Source organism: Pogona vitticeps, chromosome 3 (assembly GCF_051106095.1).
Source record: "Pogona vitticeps strain Pit_001003342236 chromosome 3, PviZW2.1, whole genome shotgun sequence".
In the NCBI taxonomy this organism is placed as follows: domain Eukaryota; kingdom Metazoa; phylum Chordata; class Lepidosauria; order Squamata; family Agamidae; genus Pogona; species Pogona vitticeps.
Genome location: NC_135785.1, coordinates 92,658,562 through 92,673,325, shown reverse-complemented (window position 1 = coordinate 92,673,325; position 14,764 = coordinate 92,658,562). Strand labels below are relative to the sequence as shown.

General features: G+C 44.5%; 1 protein-coding gene across 1 annotated transcript in view; it reads right to left on the bottom strand.

Annotated features, from left to right (window-relative positions):
• The window catches only part of CDH23 (cadherin related 23), a 622,327-nt gene that overhangs the window by 151,652 nt on the left and 455,911 nt on the right, over positions 1-14,764 (bottom strand). The window contains exon 27 of the mRNA XM_072995232.2: positions 14,470-14,618. Within this exon, the coding sequence (XP_072851333.2) occupies positions 14,470-14,618 (149 nt within the window). The remainder of the gene's footprint in view (positions 1-14,469; positions 14,619-14,764) is intronic.

Genomic DNA, 14,764 nt, shown 5'->3' with positions numbered 1-14,764 from the left:
TGGGCCACTCAGGTATAATCTAAACCAAATCCCCTATGAGTACACAGTGGAAGTAAAGAACAGATTTAAGGAACTAGATTTGGGGGACAGAGTGCCTGAAGAACTTTGGATAGAGGCCCATAACATTGTCCAGGAGGCAGCAACAAAAACCATCCCAAAGAAAAGGAAATGCAAGAAAGCAAAATGGCTGTCCAACGAGGCCTTAGAAATAGCAGAGAGGAGAAGGGAAGCAAAATGCAAGGGAGATAGGGAAAGTTACAGAAAGTTGAATGCAGACTTCCAAAGAATAGCAAGGAGAGACAAGAGGGCCTTCTTAAATGAACAATGCAAAGAAATAGAGGAAAATAACAGAAAAGGAAAAACCAGAGATCTGTTCAGGAAAATTGGAGATATTAGAGGAACATTTCGCGCAAAGATGGACATGATAAAGGACAAAAATGGGAGGGACCTAACAGAAGCAGAAGACATCAAGAAGAGGTGGCAAGAATACACAGAGGAATTATACCAGAAAGATCTGGATGCTCCGGACAACCCAGATAGTGTGGTTGCTGACCTTGAGCCAGACATCCTGGAGAGTGAAGTCAAGTGGGCCTTAGAAAGCATGGCTAACAACAAGGCGAGTGGAGGTGATGGCATTCCAGTTGAACTATTTAAAACCTTAAAAGACAATGCTGTTAAGGTGCTACCCTCAATATGCCAGCAAGTTTGGAAAACTCAGCAGAGGCCAGAGGATAGGAAAAGATCAGTCTACATCCCAGTCCTAAAGAAGGGCAGTGCCAAAGAATGCTCTAACAAGCGTACAATTGCACTCATTTGACACGCTAGCAAGGTTATGCTCAAAATCCTCCAAGGCAGGCTTCAGCAGTATGTGGACCGAGAACTCCCAGAAATACAAGCTGGATTCCGAAGAGGCAGAGGCACTCGAGACCAAATTGCTAATATGTGCTGAATTATGGAAAAAGCCAGAGAGTTCCAGAAAAATATCTACTTCTGCTTCATTGACTATGCAAAAGCCTTTGACTGTGTGGACCACAACAAACTATGGCAAGTCCTTAAAGAAATGGGAGTGCCTGACCACCTTATCTATCTACTGAGAAAGCTATATGTGGGACAGGAAGCAACAGTTAGAACTGGACATGGAACAACTGATTGGTTCAAAATTGGGAAAGGAGTACGACAAGGCTGTATATTGTCCCCCAGCTTATTCAACTTATATGCAGAATACATCATGCGGAAGGCTGGACTGGAGGAATCCCAAGCCAGAATTAAGATTGCCAGAAGAAATATCAACAACCTCCGATATGCAGATGACACCACTCTGATGGCAGAAAGTGAGGAGGAATTAAAGAACCTTGTAATGAGGGTGAAAGAGGAGAGTGCAAAAAATGGTCTGAAACTCAACATCAAAAAAACTAAGATCATGGCCACTGGTCCCATCACCTCCTGGGAAATAGAAGGGGAAGATATGGAGGCAGTGACAGATTTTATTTTCCTGGGCTCCATGATCACTGCAGATGGAGACAGCAGCCACGAAATTAAAAGACGCCTGCTTCTTGGGAGGAAAATCTTGACAGGATCTTAAAAAGCAGAGACATCACTTTGCCAACAAAAGTCTGAATAGTCAAAGCTATGGTCTTTCCTGTCGTGATGTATGGAAGTGAGAGCTGGACCATAAAGAAAGCAGACCGCCAAAGAACTGATGCCTTTGAATTGTGGTGCTGGAGTAGGCTCTTGAGAGTCCCCTGGACTGCAAGGAGAACAAACCTATCAATTCTAAAGGAAATCAACCCTGAGTGCTCACTGGAAGGACAGATCCTGAAGCTGAGGCTCCAGTACTTTGGCCATCTAATGAGAAGAAAAGACTCCCTGGAAAAGACCCTGATGTTGGGAAAGTGTGATGGCAAGAGGAGAAGGGGACGACCGAGGATGAGATGGCTGGACAGTGTCTGCGAAGCAACCAACATGAATTTGACACAACTCCGGGAGGCAGTAGAAGATAGGAGGGCCTGGCGTGCTCTGGTCCATGGGGTCACAAAGAGTCGGACACGACTAAACGACTAAACGAAACGATAGTTGAAGATACCCCAACTAGTTAGTTGTCATTACATTTTTTGGAAACAAAATCTTATCCATTTTAAAAAGTAAGTTCCTCTTTGTTACTAAAAACAAAACAAAACACCCTTGTATCCCTTTCATTCAGCAGCACTAGATACTATGGAGCCAGTGCTTGAACCATGTGATATTCCTCCTCTATCACCTATTGAAGTCACATCCTGTAACTATAAAAGGAACTAAAAGTTATAAAAGGAGTGAATTATCTTTTAAGCTGCACACATAATACAACTTAGTTATGCTTTTATTACAGCAAAAGAAAGAATTAATTGCATGCCACTAGTTATTTGTGTCTGGCTATGTCCAAGTTTTGTAATATCCTGTCTATACATAATAATGAAGGATGGGTGAGGATTGGCAACTTCTTAAAGAAAACCTGGCTACATATGTTCTCCGTATAGACAATTACAGGGCAGAAATGAAGACAGTCAACAAAGAGGGTTTTGAAAAAATATAAAGGGTTAACAAAATGGCAAATGCACTACTGGACAGACTGCATAGATATATACTTCTAGCAGCAAACAAGAACTATCCCAGGAAGCTTCTCAGGTAAAGAGCTTAGAAACAGATACTAGAATTATTACTTGTAAGTATGTCAAGGAAAGCTATAACAATGTGCTATTCTACTGGGATATTGGTGGACTATAACATGTGAAAGTAATCTTGTTTTTGACCTGTTAGTTGTATCTCTTATTGGAATGTACAGACAAGTAGAGGATGATGGAAGAACTCAAGGATGTACTTTATCATACCATGAATGCGATTAATTGCTTAAAATCTGTTAAAATCAGTGGCATAAGTGAACCATGGAGCACCTACATTGTCTTGCTTTTCATGGGCTCAAATGCTTTTCTTGAATTAGATCCATTGTTCTGTAGCCTAAAAAGTTAAGAAAGCTGAAGGTTCCTAAAGTAGCCCATCTTGCATTACCACTTTCCCAAGAGTACCGAATGAGGTATTGAACATCTAGACATCAAAAAGATGGAGAACCCCTTGCCTGTGCCTCCCCCCATTCCAGACGGCAGCCTCCACCTCCAGTCCCCTCTGAATATGTACAATGAAGGGAACATATATGTGGAGTGTCCCCACCTGCCTTTTGCTTTTGCCCTGTCTGCTACTAGCATGCAAGTTAACCATGACTGAATATGGGCCTCGGCTGAAGAGCATTCCTTACCCGGACACAAAGCGTGATGCTATTTCTTGAAAGCAGAAATAACTGGATGGAACTATGGAATCAGGGATGGGAAAGAAAGGTTGTTATCTCTAAGGTGTTACAACTTACTATTTTAATGATTTTTTTAGTTCACATGCTTACTTTGGTTCACTCTTAGACTGGAGCCTTATATGAGAAAGGCCCACCAGCATAATCCCATAATTGCATGCTGCACATAAATGGATGCTTTAAAGGGGGCTTATTCCTAAAGATGCCTGTGGTAAAATAATTTGAATGCAAACACCCCACCCCCACCCCCATCATTTCTCATTACCACAGATTGCTGTAATGCCTCTACATGCAACACTTTGGCAAGGCACTCACAGAATAATATAGGGCACCTGTGCCTGCCGAAGAAAACTGCTTAAACAAATAAGTAGGAAAGGCCACACCAAGCCATTGGTGAATGCATTTAGAGAGCCACAAGAGGCGTTTGGACGTGCCTTAAATGAAAAGGAAGGGCACAGTAAAAAGAAGCTCATTTGTAGTGTTGCTGAGGCACAAAGATTGGTCAGTTAATAATAATATGTGGCTTTTATATACTGTTTTACAATGTTGAGAAGTGCTTTACATGTATTACATCTGAATTTCGTATTAGCTCTCATATTTCAGACATAGAGCGACGGCCAAAAGAAAGAAGCTTTTCTAGAAGCTTTTTTATTGTACAGCTTAGCTATTTGATATCAAAACCAAACTATACTATGTGTGAGAAATCTGTGACTCAACTGCCTCGTTCTTCTGCTCTCTGGGTAGCTTTTGGGGACCCCAGTTTGGGTGAAGATCTTGATCTCTAGGTAGTAGGGGTTGGCGTCCGTGGGGTTGGTGAGGTGGAAGGCATAGAAGTCGAGGGGGTTTGGACCCATGTAGTACAGACAGAAGTGGGCCTCCATAAACAGGGAGATGGCTAATCACACAAACATTGCCTCCTCCCCATTACTCTATGACTCAGTTTACAAGTCAGTTGAAGACCACAAAACAACCCCCTCCTTGCTTCAAATTAGAAACGTCCCTACCTTCTGTTGCTTCCCCTCTTCACATTCCCTCCTGCCACCTAGCTCAACATACAGAACGTGAGGCTGGGAATTAAGGAGATGGAGAAACACAGGCGGTCAGAAGGCACCCAGGAATGGGATGATTGGGGTAGCCTGAGCTGGAACAGCTTCCACTGAGTACAGGGGAAGGGACACTTTCTCTACTTAATAAGTTGCATTCACACCCCACCTTTGCTCCACAGAGCTCTAAGGACTGTACATGATGATCCTCCGCCTAACTTTATCTATACAATCAGCCTCGGGGTTCTGGCTGAGAAAGTGAGCCAATGGCCCAAGTGTTTCAGGGATCGGTGGGTACTTGAACACTAACTAGCTTCCCCCAAAGCTATGCAATCAATGTGACGTCCTTCCCTTAAGCATGTGTCAGCCACAGAGAGGAACACCTAACGTCAAACAATTCCCTTCCTTCTGTGTTTTCCCCTTTGTGGCAGCTCCAGAGAGGCAGGGTTTGCACTGGGGAATGAGCATCAGGGGAATGGGTTAACCTTTCCCAAGTGGAAATCTAAATCAAGAGGGTTTGTGGTGTCCTAATTCAGGAAAAGAATAATACTCTGGGAAATGAAATCGCAGCTTCCCCTCACTGTATATTATTAGGCACTAAGGAGCACCACGTCTGTTAGGATGACAATTAGTAGTCAGCTCATACCACCTGCTAAGGGGGTCAGAATCTCATTTAGCAGGTCAGATTTTGTCACTAAACACAGCTCTTGTAACTCCCTGAGCAATTTAGAACAGGAGAACTCCTCTGCTGACTCACAAGGGAATCCCAAATGCAGATTATTAGTTCCTCATGATGCCAGTCACTTAAGAGGATTTGTGACATACACTGGCAAAACACAAACTTTAAAAGAAGGCAGAATGTGCCTCCCTTGGCTCAGCTGTAAAATTGATTTTAAACTTTAAAAAAATTATTGAATTGTCTGTTTGCTGAACTTGATTTGTGGCAGTATTTATGTTCACTTTAATGCATTTGACTTTCCTTTTGTTTTGGTTAGAAAATCAATTTCTCCAATTTATTGAACTGAGTTTCACAAGAGATTTCTCACTGGCATCTACCCCCACCCCCCACCCCCGCTTGCTGTACCTTTCATTTCAAAGAGCATCTTATTGCCATTTTTAGGAGGACTTGGCTACTCGGTTCATTTTTGCTTCTGGTTACATTGCTCTGTATCACAGACTTCCATGTTAATATCAGGAGACAATCAGAAGTGTAATGGCATAAGCAAAAGCAAATCTCAAAGCATTTATCTCAACCCTACACAAAGTCATGTCTTGATGTGTTGATGTAATTGAATTTTAAAACCATCAAAAGGGGCTAGTCAACATTGTGAAGCAGCCATCTTGTATATTTTATTTGGGGTGGCAGAAAAGAACGCTCTAATGATATTGAACTCATTTGCAATCAGGGCACATTAGGTAACACAGACTGTCCTGACACCACTCCATGCACCTTCTCTCATGGGGCATTGGACTCACAGGAGGCAGTTGTGACTGTTTGCTTAACACAGCTGCCCCTTCAACTGCGTACTGAGTGAAGTGGTGGAGGGTGGGCCAGAAGTAGTCCAGGAGTATGGGATCTGGGGCCCTTTAGATGGGGGTGGGCAACTGTGGTTTTCCAGATGCTGTTAAACTACAGCTCCTATGACCCTTACACACTCACGTCAACGATGACAGATGATGGGAATTCATCCAATCATGCCTGGAGGATCACAGTTGCCCAACTCAGCTCTAGAATCTGCTGGACTCCCCTGAGTCATAGCCAGGATGGCTGCTGCTCAGGATGATGGGTACTCCAGTAACACCTGGAAAGTTGCCGGTTTCCTAGCACTGTTGTAATAATAATAATAATTTATTGTCATTGTAAGTATATACACAGTATACCCATACAACGAAATTCACAGACACCCAGAGACCAGACACATGCACACACATAATATTCCCCAAACACTCCCCACCCACTAAAAAATCCCCCACTAAAAATACAAACATCTACACCGCAGGCCAAGTAACACAGTCCAACTAATTATTCACTACTGGTGGTCTTTAAGCTCATTATTAATTGCAATTATAGCTCTGGGATAAAAACTATTGAGAAAACGTGTGGTCCAAGTCTTAATTGTTCTATATCTTCTGCCAGATGGTAACAGTTCAAAAAAGTTATAAGCAGGATGGGAAGAGTCTCTCAGGATGCTGTGTGACTTCCTTAGACAGCGGGATGTGAAGATGTCATCCAGGGTTGGTAGCTGAAGCCCAATGATATTCTGGGCAATTTTAATGGTTCTCTGTAGAGCTTTTTTGTCCGCTACAGAGCTACTCCCAAACTATGCCAGAATGCCATAGGTTAGGACACTCTCAATGGTGCTACGATAGTATGACAGAAGTAAATGCTGAGATAAATTTAACTTGCCAAGCATTCTCAGGAAATACAGTGGACAGATGAGATGGTTGGTTCAAATCTTGGGAAGGCACAATCTCTCCGCAGCCGTGGTCTGAGTAAAGGGTGCCTTTTTGGGATTAAACCCTTTCCATGGGCCATGGACTACCCCTATTTTACTTATGCTCCATTATAAGCATTGTTGTGAAATGTCCTGAGCTTCTTGGAAGATGGATTGGAGATATATTAGCAGCAGAGACCACCTAAGTTGAGGAAGCTTTCAGATGGTTCTTCCTAGGCAACTAAAAAAGCATTTGGCCTTCTCTTAGGACTGGTAATTGTTACATACAGCACTGATGTTACCTGTCTGTCATGGGTTTGGAGGGAAAGTTCCATCCTATGGGGAGTGGAAGGCGGGACATCAGGAGGAGGGGCTGTACTGTATAAATATGTGATGCGTGTGTGGAGAAGCCAAGCAGACGAAGCAGCAGCTGGGAAGAAGGAGTTGGTGTGGGAGTCTGTGTGTCAGACAGGGTACTACTGTGAGTCAGAGTACCAACCTGATAGGTTCAGGTGTCTGTTGGTTAGCCAGAACTGATAGGTTCAGGGTCTGGGCTTTAAGTTAAGGTTCTGGGTGAACCAAACTGTATGCTTGTATGAGTGAGAATAAGCCACGTTCCTTTATGTTATTCACCTGATTGTTTTAATTACCCTGTGTGTATTTAAATAAACCTTATTCTTTTTATTGTTTAAAAATCCATCCCTGGTCTGTGTGACTTCTTACAGGGAATGGTTGGTGGCAGCTTAGTGTAACTGTGTGACATATCCCAGTAGGTCTGGGTTTGTCACATTGATTGGTGTCCAGCGTGTGGGATACGACTGGTCCAGTGTCCAGCGGTCCAGCATAGCCTTGGCAAGTGTGCCCAGAGCAAGGGGGGTCTAGTCAGGGACAGTCTGAGGCGCGTAGGTAATCTTCTAGGTGTACCTCACGGGGAGGTGCGCTAGTAGAAGAACGTGCCAACTGGGGAGACTTAGATTAAGGTGCTCTGAGGCAGCCTAGTTTTGGCGGGAAAAAGCTGAGGCAAAACTGCATAGTAACAGCGAGCTAGCTTGCCAGCTGAGAGGCCCAGCAGAGGGGGGTAGGCTCTGACTCGATACTGTTGCAAGTGGAGTGCTGAAGAACAGCAGCAATCTCTAGGGAGAGCTGGTTCTGAGGCAAGAAGGAAAAAAGTGGTCGTTTTATTTTGAGGCTTGACTTTTTAAAGCAGCCTGTTCTGAGGGGGGATTATGCCCTTGACTCGAAGCAAAGTAGCAGACATGAGTGAAGTGAAAGACCCCCAGATTGACCAAGGTTCTGAGGAGGAATTTGGCTCAGTGCAAGGTGACAGCACAGGAGAGCAAGACCCAGAACTCAGAAAATTGCTCATAGCCCAACAGCATGAACTGAGGATGAGGCAATTTGAAGTGGAGGAAAGGGAAAGGGAAAGGCAGAGGCAATTTGAAATAGAGAGATTGGAAAGGGAGGAAAGATTAGAGAGAGAAAGAATGGCGTTTGAATTAAGAAAACTGGAAATGATGAATCAGAACAACAATAATAATAATAGGGATACTGAGGGAGGCCAACTGTCTAAGTTTGACATGAAGAAATTCCCTGTGTACCACAAGGGAGATTGTCCTGAGGTGTTCTTTTCCTTAGTGGAAAGAGCGTTTGTGGACTTCTCAGTGAGGGAAACTGAGAAGATGACCATCATGCGGTCTTTAATCAGTGGTAGCCTGGCTGAGGTTTATGCCGAGATGCCTGAGGAACTGATGAAAGATTTTGCAGAGTTTAAAAAACTGGTGTTTGCCAGACATGGGATAAATGCAGAGCAGCTGAGACAAAGATTCAGGTCCCTAACCAAGAAGCCAGAGCAGACTTTTACCCAAGTGGGGGCCCAATTGGTGAGGCTGCTTGAGAAATGGCTATCTCAGGAGGGAACAGAGACCTATGAGCAGCTTAAAGACTTGATAGCACTGGAACAGTTCTATTCAGTCCTGCAAGGGGAATTGAAATTCCAGGTGAGGGAAAGGAAACCAAAAACTGTGGCAGCAGCCGCAGAGATCGCGGATTTTATTTCCCAAATAAGAAAGCCCTTGGGTGAGGGGAAATCTGTGGGTAAACCCAAAGAAGCCTACAGCAAGTACTCTCAGGGACCAGGGAAAAGCCAGCAAGGGGGAGGGGCCCATGGTGAAGGGAAGCCCTCAGACATGAAACTAAGACCTCAGAATTTGGAGGGAAAACCCAAACAAGAGGAGAGAGAATCAAAATACACCAGAAAATGTTATTTCTGTCAGGGAAAGGGTCATCTAATCTCAGAGTGTGAGAAATTAAAGCAGCTAAAAGGAATGGTGCCTCAGAATTCTAGTGGGACCAAGCCAAAAGCTGTGTTCTGTGTCCAGAAAGAGCAAGGCTCAGTGTCACAGAGGGAGCCTGTTGCCATGGCTACTCAGTCTGGAACAGCTACCTATGCTGAGCAGGCTGAGGAAAATGGTCCTCTTGTGGAGGTAAAGCGCTGCTTGCTGATAAAAACAGATTCTCAGTTGTTTGAGACAGCAGGGGTGGACGTAGGAATACTTGACCGTCAGTATAGGGGGCTGCGGGACACTTGTTCCCAGGTAACCCTGTGCCATCCAGATATTATTCCTCGGGAGTTTATAATCCCAAATGAGAGCATAAAGGTGGCAGGGATTGAGGGGCAGGTAATCTCTCTGCCAGTAGCAGAGGTACCTGTCAACTTTCAAGGCTGGAGGGGGGTTTGGCGGCTAGCGATTTCATCGACTCTGCCAGCAGCCGTGCTCGTGGGAAATGACCTGGCTGAACATGTGAAACGGGTGCTAGTGATTACACGCTCACAAGCCACCACGGGGACAGTTCAGGGGGGTAATGATGAGCCAGAGACGGAAGCAGAGGGGAGTTCAGAAGCTGTGGTGGAAACCTTAACCACAGACAGCAGATTTGGACAGGAGCAAAAGGCAGACGCCACTCTCCAAAAGTGTTTTGAACAGGTGACTGACGCCCAGCTAACACCTGAAACCCCAGTGAGATTTCTGGAGAAAAAGGGGATTTTATATAGAGAAACCCTGAGGAATATCTCAAAAGGGGGAGATGGGATCAGAAGTCAGCTGGTGGTACCTGAAAAGTATCGCCCCATGATCTTACAAAGGGGTCACTCTGACATGTTTGCTGCACACTTAGGGGTGAACAAAACACAGCAGAGAATCACACAGAATTTCTACTGGCCTGACATAGGGAAGCAGATCAGGGAATTCTGTAAACAATGTGATGTGTGTCAAAGGCAGGGGAATAACCGCGATAGGACCAAAGCAAAGTTGTGCCCTTTGCCTGTGATTGACACTCCGTTCAAATGCATAGGGGTGGATATTGTGGGACCTTTGCCCAAGGCCACAAAGAGGGGGAACAGGTTCATTCTAACAATTGTGGACCATGCCACAAGGTATCCTGAAGCCATACCCTTGTCTAACATTGAAACTAACACAGTGGCCGATGCTTTGGTGGGGTATATGTCCAGGATGGGATTTGCCTCAGAGATTTGCCCCAGGGATCAAGAAAAGACTGCCTTTTGCAGCCCTTTTGGTCTCTACGAGTTTCGAGTCCTGAGCTTTGGTCTCAGAAATGCACCAGCCACATTCCAAAGGCTGATGGACCAGACCTTGGCAGGGCTCAGTGACTTTACAGTGGCCTACATTGACGACATAGGGATCTTCAGTAATACCTGGGAAGATCACCTGATACACCTGGAGTTAGTGCTGCAGAGGTTAAGTGCAGCAGGGCTAACAGTAAAGGCCAGCAAGTGTCAGCTGGGTAGCCCAGAAATAAAATACTTGGGTCACATGGTAGGGGGAGGAGTGATAAAACCCCTGGAGGCCAAAATAGAAGCTGTTCGTGATTGGCCTAGACCCAACACCAAGAAAAAAGTCAAATCATTTCTTGGGTTGGTGGGCTACTACAGAAAGTTCATCCCGAGGTTTAGCGAGATCGCGGCTCCGCTGACCGATCTGACGAAGAAGACGGCTGATGACCGCATCCCGTGGACCAGCGACTGTGAGGCGGCGTTCCAGAGGTTGAAGGAGGCGTTAATCAACTATCCTGTCCTGCGTGCTCCAGACTTCGACCGGGAGTTCATCATCTACACCGATGCGTCTAACACCGGGGTAGGAGCAGTTCTGTGCCAGGAGGATGAGAATGGTGACCAGCATCCAGTGTCCTACCTGAGTAGGAAGCTTCAAAAAGGTGAGAGACATTTGGCAACCGTGGAGAAGGAGTGTTTGGCCATAGTCTACGCGATCCAGAAGGCCAAGCCTTACATCTGGGGAAGACATTTTATTCTGTGTACTGACCATTCACCATTGCAATGGTTAAAGACAATGAAAACCCACAATAGCAAACTTATGAGGTGGGCTTTAAACCTACAGGACTATGACTTTGAAGTGAAGGTGGTCAGAGGGTCAGTGAACTGTGTTGCTGACGCCTTATCAAGAAGACCTGAAGAATGAAGACGGCGAAAGAACATGGACTATGTGTATATAATGATGACAAAAGTTAAATGTACCTGGTTTTGAATTTGGTTTGTATGAATAAAGGTAAATTGATGTACTGTATATGGTAAAATGTTTAAATGCATATTTGCTATGGTTAACTTAGAGTATAAGGATAAGTAAGTATAATATGGTATGTATAACTGTTTTTGTGTATTTTATACAGGTTGTTTTTTGGTGAAAAGCACCTTAGCTTTCCCCCTACAAAACAACTTTTAAAGAGGGGAGGTGTTACATACAGCACTGATGTTACCTGTCTGTCATGGGTTTGGAGGGAAAGTTCCATCCTATGGGGAGTGGAAGGCGGGACATCAGGAGGAGGGGCTGTACTGTATAAATATGTGATGCGTGTGTGGAGAAGCCAAGCAGACGAAGCAGCAGCTGGGAAGAAGGAGTTGGTGTGGGAGTCTGTGTGTCAGACAGGGTACTACTGTGAGTCAGAGTACCAACCTGATAGGTTCAGGTGTCTGTTGGTTAGCCAGAACTGATAGGTTCAGGGTCTGGGCTTTAAGTTAAGGTTCTGGGTGAACCAAACTGTATGCTTGTATGAGTGAGAATAAGCCACGTTCCTTTATGTTATTCACCTGATTGTTTTAATTACCCTGTGTGTATTTAAATAAACCTTATTCTTTTTATTGTTTAAAAATCCATCCCTGGTCTGTGTGACTTCTTACAGGGAATGGTTGGTGGCAGCTTAGTGTAACTGTGTGACACATCCCAGTAGGTCTGGGTTTGTCACATTGATGAATCAAACTAAGGTTGAAGTGGGGTAGCTCATGGAGCAAACAGTGAGGATGCCAATGAGCTGAAATGTGGTCACTATTCTATTCTAGCCCTGTTTAGGCTTTAAAGCCTGGAGGAGGACTACAACTGTCATGGAGATGTGAGGATGCATGCAAGTTGTGTTTCTAATTTCCTTCCTCAATGCCAATTGATCTTCAAGTTGTTCATTGTGAAGGTCTGAAGAGATTCTTGACAGCATGTCCAATAAATGAATCTACAGGGCTCCTGTGACTGGAAGTCCTGTCAAGGCAGGAGTACTAATCACAAGAGTACTATAAGTATGCATCTGAGCAAACTTACCCCTTTGTGTTGAATTTGTATGTGGCAATGTTGAGCTGGGGCTTACCTGCACACAGCCACCATCCCTCCCCACCTTCCAGTATACAGTAATGCCTAAATAAGGCTAATTGCATGCATAAGGAGTAATAGATGTAAGTCAGGTCAAAAGAAAGAGACAAACTGATAGTGAGGTGGGGGTGCTCTGCTTTTCTTACAAGCTGTTGACCGTAACTCATAGATAAGGTCTCAAGGTTTTTCTTGCCACAGGACACTCCACAAACTCCAAGCCCCCTTTTCAACTTCAGGGTTTTTTAAAGGAGATTCAGAGTACTGTAGTAAAGTAGGTTAGGTATCCTTAGCAATATTCGTTCCAACCAAATACAAACTTGTGCATATTATCCCAGGCTTTCCACATTTCATAGTGAACCTCTTGTCCAAAATTTCTACCTGATAGGAACAAAGCACTGTTGCTTCACTATACCTCTGGCAGGCTAGGGAGTGGAATTCAAGAAAAACCAGCCAATTCAGAGCTTGGTGCAAACATTTCGCTGTGCCTGCTACTGGGAAAATGTTTGGTTTTCAAGAAAAATTCAAAACACCATAGAAACTCCATGAATGCATGCATTCATTTACTAGCTCTCCTTGCCATTCATTCCACTAAAGACTAGCTCTCAAAAAGGAAACAAAAATTTTAAAAAAACAAGACTCCAAATAATCTTGCTTTATCCATTTATACACACAAACATGCTTTGTTAAGAAAGTCTCCAGAAGCCTCAGCATTTGGCACATTAAAAACCTGGTTTTGTAACCATTGCCTGCTTCTGTACAGAATGACCAAGAGCAATTTCAGGGATACTCAGCACAGGGATCCCCGTACAGCACCATGATTAACTGTGAGCATCAGACCCCAGCTGCTGAACTCTGTTCCCTAGATTTTCCTTCCCTTCCATTTTCTTACTTGCTTCCCACCCTTTTAATCTTCTAAAATGGTCTCATTACACCCATGCTTAATGTTTCTCATCCCAACCTTTTTCCAGAACTTTTTGATGCTCTTGAAGGTGAATGGGTACAACTCAGTTTATACTGAAGAAGATGCAGGACTTTGTGTAGAAAGATGTAAATAGAGACAGAAGCCCCTCCTCCCCCAGAACATCACCTGTGCTGGCCGTCACCTGTGCTGGCCTTCCTTCAACCAACACTGACAATTATCTTAGGAGTGCCCTTTCCTCTTCACCATTTTAGACTGAGTTTCAAGCTAACAGCTGTGATGCAGTGAGGAGTAGCCAAGCATATTTATTTATTTATTTATTTATTTATTTATTGGACTTATATACCGCCCCATAGCGCTACAAGCACTCTCCGGGCGGTTTACAATTTAATTATACAGGCTACACATTGCCCCCCCCAGCAAGCTGGGTACTCATTTTACCGACCTCGGAAGGATGGAAGGCTGAGTCAACCTTGAGCCGGCTACCTGGGATTTGAACCCCAGGTCGTGAGCACAGTTTTAGCTGCAGTACAGCGTTTTAACCACTGCGCCACGAGGCTCATATTGCTTCTCTTTCCCCTCCATGCCGCCTGCCCCACACTGCATCTTACTGAAAAGAAGAGTGGAGATACAGTCGTGTTCCGCTTAATGATTACCCCGTATAATAATGAATCCGCTTCACGACGATGTTTTTGCGATCGCAACTGTTATCGCAAAACAATGTTTTAATGGTTTTTTTCCGCTTTGCGACGATCGGTTCCCTGCTTTGGGAACCGATTCTTCGCATTACGACAATCAAAACAGCTGATCGTCAGGTTTTCAAAATGGCCACCGGCTGCTCAAAATGGCTCCCCGCTGTTTTTAGGAGGCATTTTTCGCAAGACACGCACCGGAAAATGGCCACCCTAAGGAGGATCTTCGCTGGACGATTAGGTATTTTGCCCATTGGAACGCATTAACCGGTTTTTATGCGTTTCAATGGGGTTTTTTATTTGGTTTGATGACATTTTCGCTCTACAGCGATTTCGCTGGAACGAATTAATGTCATCAAGCGAGGCACCACTGTAGATACCTGCACTATGCTGCTGTAGTCTGGGATGTCCTCAGGAACAGTAGCTTCATAGCTGCTCTGAAGAAAGATTGGTCGGTTGTCATTCACATCCAACACAGTGACACGTACAGTTGCTGTCCCAGTCCTCCGCTTGCCAGTGGGGCCATTATCTGAAAGGAACAAAGTGGCCCTTATCAGCTTCAGGGGGAAAGTCAGTTCTACTAGCCGAATGGAGACGACATTCAGGAGCCTCTAAGGCAATCGTGGGCATAGTGCTCTGGACTTCCCCTGGTGTACAGCTAATTTACCATGCCAT